Raw genomic sequence first — 7581 nt, 5'->3', positions numbered from 1 at the left:
ATGTATTTAAGAATTGTATATATATATATATATATATATATATATATATGTTCTGACAATCTATATATAATATTTTATACTTAAATATACATATCAATATAAATTACTTGTTATCTTCATTTCATTATTCTCTATATTTTAAGTAATTTACTACAAAATTCATACCACATTCATATTGTATTCACATTATATATTATAGATTTTATAGATTATATTATTTTAGTAGAAACGAAAAATTATGATAAATGTAATACAATTCTTTCTAATGATTATTTATAAAATAAAATATTTATTATGAATTTTATGTATGAATTTTATGTTGATCACCATTTATATTATTTTAGGTTTTGTTTCTTATAGTTACTATAGTATGTAAATAAAAACAATCAAATATATAATGCAATTTATTTTATAAATTGTATTTTTAAAAGAAGAATTTTATATAGATTTCATCAATTATGTTAACAGTAGTAATTAATATATAAACTGATATTGAATAAAGAAAAAGAAAGTAAATATGTCTTACGTAGAACATGGACCTCGAATTTTTTTAACTAGTAAACATAACTCTGGAACACCTTTGATATATGGTGATTATGTTTTACCGAAAAAACGTTTAGAAGGTCGATTAAAATTACATGATTCTTGTTCGGATATTAGAGCTTGGAGTCCGAATTCTTTAGAAAATTCACGTTATTTTCGTGAACTCAATGAACATGATTCATCAGTATGTACTTAAGTAAATAATAAAATTTAAAATAAAAATTTCCAACTATCTTTTTTTGTAGATAGGAAAAATAATACCATTTAATGTAGTCATTGATAATATTATTCAACTCAATTCAGAAACTCAAAATAAACTTCAAGCAGTTAAAAGAGAACTTAACAAATATAAGAGTCTTAGACTTACTCCTGAACAAGAAGAAGAATTAAGAAATTTAGTAAACATATTTTATATTATACTATTATATAATATAAATATACTATATATAATACAAAATTATGCAATAATCTCTTATTACTTTATTTTTTAGGATTATATTTCAAAAGTAAAAACTTCGTCACAGAAAAACAATTATACAACAGGATTATTAAAGGATGCATTTTTTAATATGAGCAAATCAGGTCCTGTGATTCATTCAAATTCATATTTATCAATTCATATACCTTGTGAGAGAAATTTACAAAATAAACAAAATGCATCAACTATAACAAATCATAATCAATTATATTCTTTAACAGCGTTTGATTCATCTTTGAAAAATTATAATTTAATATCATCATGTAGATCTATTTTGAAATCATTTCCTATTTCAGGTAAAACAATATAAATAAAAGTATTTATAAAATTTTTAATTTTCTTCATTTTAATTTAGAATATGTTGAATGTTGCAGAATACAGTGAAAAGACATCATCCTGGATAGAATATGTTGATGTAGCTTTACAAGTAGTTATAATATATCAATCAAATTTTTCATATTATTATTAATATCATTTTAATGAATTTAATATCTATTTATAGGTAGAAAAAGAAACACGTGATGTAGAAGTACAAATCAATGATCAAGTTGATAAATATTTAAATAAAACTATAACAGTATCTGTATGGATCTAATTGCCAATCTAATTGTACTTTTTATTATTTTAGTAATATATTTATATAAATATTATATTATTTAGACAATGTCACAAACATCATTCACATCCAAATCTAGTGACGAGGATAACAGTGTAGTAGATCTAGACAAAAGTAGTACACAAACAAATAATCACGAGGAACAAAGTTTTGAATGTGATGCATCTTGTAGTGATAGCTCACAAGATATTGAAAGTCCAACAGAATCTGATACTGAAATAGGGACAGAATCTGATTTTGATCGGCATAATAGTATTCACAAAGGAATTATCATTCAAAAAGATTCTGAAATCATTGTCTTAAAAAATGAACTTTGTGTATGATATATAAGTTTATAATTATAATGTAAGTCTATAATTATATAATAATTTATATTTTTATTTTCTTCAGGTAAGAGATGCTGAATTAGAAGAATTACGTGATATGAATAAACATTTGGAAATTTTATTAAAAGAAAAGGAAAGTTTTATACACACTCAACAAGAGAATCTTAAAGCAAGTTACAAAATATAATCTTACAGATTAATTTTTAAAGTATGATGTATAAAAATATTTAAGTCAATTAATATTTAATAATTATTATACAGATATTACATGAAAAATTGTTCAAATTAGATCATGAGCGTAATTATGAAATAGAAGATTTGAAGCAAAAAGTAATATAATTTTTATTAATATTATCATTTTATTTTATAAATATTATCTTTTTTTTTCTAGCTCCATGGTTATAAATGCTTAATGGAACAACTCAAACAAGATTTAAATGAGAAATGTGAAAGTTGTTATTTATATTCTCAAGAAATTGAAAAGCTTCAATTATGTATTAAAGAAACAATAACATTACGATTAGAAAAAGAGTCACTTTTAGTTAGTTATTATTTATATTTAAAATTAAAATTTAAAAAAAAATATTATTTATTCTTTCTATATCATAGAAAAAAGTACAAGACATGGAAGAATTAGCAAAAAATTATAATGAATCTTTAGAACAATTAAAAAATGTATTAAAAGAAAGAGACGAACTTAAGAAACAAAATTATGAGCAGCATTGTCTATTAACAGATCAAGAAGAAAAATTAAATCAATTGTTAAAAGTGATTAAAGAACTATCTATTAAATATAATGAACAAGTATATTATTTTTATTATATGTATTAAATTTTATTAATTTATAATTATTATATTTTATGTTTTTATGTTTTTTAATTCTAATTATTAGATGGAAACAAACAATACATTGGAGATTTTAAAAACTGAAATTCAAAATAAGGATATTAAGATTTCTCAATATCAAGAGCAATTAGTTTCTATGAAGCAAGATATTAGTGATTTTTTCAATAATATAAAATACATTTTAAACAATTTAGAAGAGCTTAATGATGTTTGTGAAGAAGTTTGTAGTTGTACAAAATGTAACTTGGATATTGGTGAAGAAGCAAATAATATATTATACAATATAAACATTATTATGACAAGATTTCAAAGTTACAAAATAGAAAGAGAGAATTATTTACAACAAATAGGAGATTTAGAACACTATATAAAAAATAATAAACAGCAAAATTATTCTAATCAAAATTTAAAAAATATAATTTGTGAAGAATTTTTTGATGAATCTAAAGAGGATTCAAAAAATATAAGTAATATTTTTTAAAATATATATATATAAATTATATATTGTGTTGAAAATCAGTATTATCAAACTCATATATTTTAGTTAAGGACAACATAGTTTTATTTGATGTAAGGCAAAATGAAAATAATTCAAGTGAATTAGAATTAGACACTATTTCACCTAATAATTCATTTAATAATACAAATTTATTAAATGAAACAATAAATAATTTCGATTTTCATGAATTCCAAAAGGTAATATTTTTCATTTGTTTAATATTTTTCATAAAACAAATAATATATCTTTTAATAGGAATATCATAATTATATGATTAAATTGAGTAGAAATGATAATATAGATAAGATAGAAAAAGAAATCATTAAATATTTTACGCATTTTATTATAAAATTGCGATCTCTTACACAAAAATTACAAATATATGTAGAAATTGAACGCCCTGTAATGATTAAACAAACTTACTATTTTTATGAAATACTTAAAGATACACAATCAGCTATTAATATATCTCAAGGTAATTTAAGTTGCTGGTTTGTATTTTTTATAAAATTATTATTAATATACATTAATAATAATTAATTATTAATATACATTAATATATCAACTTTTTTTAGATATAATCTCAAAAAAGCAAGTAATTTCTGATTTGTATAATCAACATAAAGAAGAACAAATAAAATATAATTCTTACATTAAAGAGCTTCCTAGTGATTTATTACAGATACAAAATAAGATAAATGAATTTATTGAAGAGATTTTATATCAGTTATTAAATGAAATTTTATATACGGAAAAAAAACATTTATGTGATGAAAAAATTAATCGAGCAATTGAAACATATTTGAAATCGTGTATTAATAAAATAAGTACAATTCTTCAAGGTAATTATATTAATTATAATTATATTGCATTATAATTATTTAAATATAAATAAATAAAATATATAAATATATAATATAAATAATATAAATAATATAAATATATATATTAATTGCATTATAATTATATAATATATAATAAATATGTAATATAAATAAGTAAAATATATATATTAAATATATCATATTTTTATTTATTTACTTAGAAATATTTAAAAATGATAAATTTAATTATAAATAAATATCAAATATATTAATTAATATAATAATTAATGTCAAAAAGTAATTTATTAAGGTGCTGGAGATCAACATATACAAATAATTGAAAGAATAGGAGAACAACAAAAAGAATTAAAAAGGAAAGATGTAGAAATAGCTCAATTAAAAAAGGAAATGGCTCAACAACAAAGAGGAGAAGGTGATTGTTTAAAAGAAGAAAAGTTTGAAAATAATATTAAAGAGCAATTATCAAAAATGACCATAGATCTTAATAAAAAAGATGATCTTATATTGAAATTAGAAGGGCAACTTGAAGTATTTAAAAATGAGTTGTCCATATATGATAAAGATTGTAATACATTAAAAAAAGAGAACAAAAATCTAGAAAATATAAAAAATAGATTATCAAAAGAATGTCAACAAAGCAAGAAACAATTAGTAATGAAAAACAAACAAATTAAAAATTTATCACAGAAAGTTCATGAATTCCTTGAAACTAAAAATTTAAATACTGTTTTGGAAAATAAAATTAAAGAAATAGAAAAAAGGTAATATTTATTTTGTTTTATAAAAATATTTAATTATTTTTTTCATTAGTTAAATTTTTATTTATAATTTTTAATTTTATTTAATTATATTTCAATTCTTAACATATTTGTAGATTAATTGATTCACAATTTGAAAATAATGAATTAAAAAAAAATAATATTCAAGCTAATATGATTATTTCTACAAAGGATAAAACTATAATTAGTTTGAAAAGCAATATTGATAAAATTGATAATATTTTATCACAAAAAATTGCTGAATATGAAAATGCAATGGAAGGAAAACATTGTGAAATTTTGAAGTTGGAAAATGAAAATAAGTTATTAAATGAAAAAGTAAAAGATATGGAACATAAACTTATGGAAATGAATTTAACAATTATATCCTTAACTGAACAAAATGATAAAATTAATATTATATATACAATGCAAGAAAATCTAACGAAATTGGATAAAAATGAAAAGAAATTAAAAATTGAACTCAATAACTTAAGAAATCAACTTATAAATGATCAAAATAATAATAAAAAACTTGATATTAGTTTAGATGCATTTTTACGTGAAAATGAAATCTTGAAAAAAGATGTAGAATATTGGAAAAATGAAATTTCTGAATTATCGACTAGACTACGCAATGAAATGATAGAAGAAAATTTAAAAAATAAATTATATGCTCTTTCTAATAAAATTTATGAAAGATTATTAAATCTTAAAAAGCTACCTAATTTAGAAGAATCATCAAATATTAAAAATTTGCAAGATAAATACATAGTTAGTAAAATATATTCTTATGTGTCTTTTATTTATTATTAATTAATTATATACTTGTTTTATTTTTAGATTCATCAAGATCGAGAAATAGAATTAACTATAGATAATACAAATGAAGATTTTAAACAAAAATATAATGATCAAAAACGAGAAATAAAAGAAAATGAAATAGAAGAAATTGATATACAATTATTGAATAATGTAAATACAAAAGACGAATTGTTAAAAAATAATTATATAACGTTTGAACGATTTGATTCTTTACAAGATAATAATATAAATACAAAATATAAAGAAAAAAATATTACAAATGAACATAATGTAAATCAAAATAAAATGGAGAATAAAGATTTTGAAATAAAACATCCTAAAGAAGTCATAAAACATTTAGTGCAAGAAAATGATGATCTTCGTATTATTCTTAAAGTAATTTTTATTTAATATTAATATAACAATAAAATATACTATTTTAATTACTAAATTATATTTAACTATTAATTATATATTTTACATATTATATATATTCTATAATATTTTTATTTTAATATTTTTATAATTTTTGCAGTCTCAGATGGAAGAATATCAAGATAAATTAATATTAATGAAGAAAAATTATGATAGTAGTTTAAATGCACTTTGTGAGAGACATAAAGCAAATATTGAAGTTTTACAAAAACAATTTGAAGATGATATAAAAAATGAAAAAGTGTTTGATTCAGAAAATTGGTTATTAGTATGTAATCGCATTTTTATATAATAATAACATTTAATTAATAATTAAACATTTGTAGTCATTGAATATGAAAGAATTAATGGAATTGCATGAACGAATAAATATAATTATTAACAATAGCACTAATATAATACACATGGAAAATGTAAATCAATGTTTATCTGATAATGGTGTTCAAGAGCAATTTTATACAAAATTAAATGAACCAGAAAAGAAATTTCAAATTTTATCAATGAATGAAGAAGGTATTAAAAATAATATAATTCTATCTTAAATTTATACAAGATACTAACATAATTATTTAATTTTAAAGAATCAATGTATAATAAAATGATGTCATCAATTGTAAAGGAGAAAACTTCACATTTTCAAAATCAATGGCAATTTAAATCTTTCAATGATACTCAAAAGTATCCAACTTTACAAACACAAGATTATAAATTCAATTTAGAACACAATTTTGGGTAACTTATTAAAAAAAATATTAAATTTGCATAAAATATTATTAAATTATATTATTACAGATACTTTAATGGTGAAGAAAAATCTCTAGAATTAGAAAATAAATATGAGAAAGAAAAACAAATGGAAAAAGATAGCACTGTACATTTAATTTTGTAAATTTTTATTTTAATTATATTTATTTTATTCTAATATATATTTTTATTTTTATAGTTTGATAAACAAAGATGGAGTTTTATTAATCAATGTAGTGCTTACCATAAATTGAGCAATATACATGAATATATTAAAACAACAGATTAATATTATTAAAATTTTCAAGATAAATTTTGTTATATTTTAAAAAATTTGTTCTTTTGACAAATAAAATTTTTTGAAATAAAATTTGTCAAAAATACAATATATTTTTATAAGATATTTATTCTGAATCTTAATGTTATAACAATTTTGATACTGTAATTTTGTTCTCATATAAATTATATTATTATAGTTTTAAAAGATTTAATATCAAATGAGAATGCTTGTAATAAATTTTAATAAAAAATACAAAATTAATTATAACGTATTTGTCATTTATAGTAATATTGGATTTATTTACAACAAATGATTTTAAAAATATAGAATCTTTTTGTAACATGTATTTTTTAAATTAAATTAAATTATATCTAAAGAAGATTTTAAAACTTGTTAAAAATTTGAAG

General features: G+C 19.0%; 5 protein-coding genes across 5 annotated transcripts; all 5 read left to right on the top strand.

The window, feature by feature from the left end:
- The first annotated feature begins 436 nt into the window (after positions 1-436).
- On the top strand, positions 437-1321 carry LOC116186279. Its single transcript, XM_031513022.1, has 4 exons — positions 437-727; positions 789-941; positions 1035-1243; positions 1318-1321. Exons 1-4 carry the CDS (start codon positions 518-520, stop codon positions 1319-1321), a joined length of 576 nt encoding a protein of 191 aa, XP_031368882.1. The 5' UTR covers positions 437-517.
- On the top strand, positions 1275-2150 carry LOC116186278. The gene is made up of 4 exons (XM_031513021.1): positions 1275-1448; positions 1524-1604; positions 1682-1954; positions 2028-2150. The coding sequence occupies exons 1-4, from the start codon at positions 1380-1382 to the stop codon at positions 2148-2150; spliced, it is 546 nt and encodes a 181-aa protein (XP_031368881.1). The 5' UTR covers positions 1275-1379.
- Positions 2151-2247: 97 nt separating this feature from the next.
- LOC102677675 (putative leucine-rich repeat-containing protein DDB_G0290503) lies at positions 2248-3494 on the top strand. Its single transcript, XM_031513016.1, has 4 exons — positions 2248-2293; positions 2355-2504; positions 2573-2767; positions 2856-3494. The coding sequence occupies exons 2-4, from the start codon at positions 2376-2378 to the stop codon at positions 3288-3290; spliced, it is 759 nt and encodes a 252-aa protein (XP_031368876.1). The 5' UTR covers positions 2248-2293; positions 2355-2375; the 3' UTR covers positions 3291-3494.
- Positions 3495-4126: 632 nt separating this feature from the next.
- LOC116186276 (sarcolemmal membrane-associated protein-like) lies at positions 4127-4933 on the top strand. Its single transcript, XM_031513014.1, has 2 exons — positions 4127-4150; positions 4443-4933. Exon 2 carries the CDS (start codon positions 4541-4543, stop codon positions 4916-4918), a length of 378 nt encoding a protein of 125 aa, XP_031368874.1. The 5' UTR covers positions 4127-4150; positions 4443-4540; the 3' UTR covers positions 4919-4933.
- Positions 4934-5085: 152 nt separating this feature from the next.
- Positions 5086-7224, top strand: LOC116186275 (uncharacterized protein PFB0765w-like). The gene is made up of 8 exons (XM_031512997.1): positions 5086-5463; positions 5632-5685; positions 5755-6111; positions 6251-6418; positions 6477-6663; positions 6732-6882; positions 6943-7021; positions 7094-7224. Exons 1-8 carry the CDS (start codon positions 5086-5088, stop codon positions 7181-7183), a joined length of 1464 nt encoding a protein of 487 aa, XP_031368857.1. The 3' UTR covers positions 7184-7224.
- Positions 7225-7581: the final 357 nt, after the last annotated feature.

This window comes from Apis dorsata, unplaced genomic scaffold, assembly GCF_000469605.1.
Source record: "Apis dorsata unplaced genomic scaffold, Apis dorsata 1.3 scaffold_553, whole genome shotgun sequence".
NCBI classification, from domain to species: Eukaryota; Metazoa; Arthropoda; class Insecta; order Hymenoptera; family Apidae; genus Apis; species Apis dorsata.
This window is presented reverse-complemented; position numbering and strand designations above follow the sequence as displayed.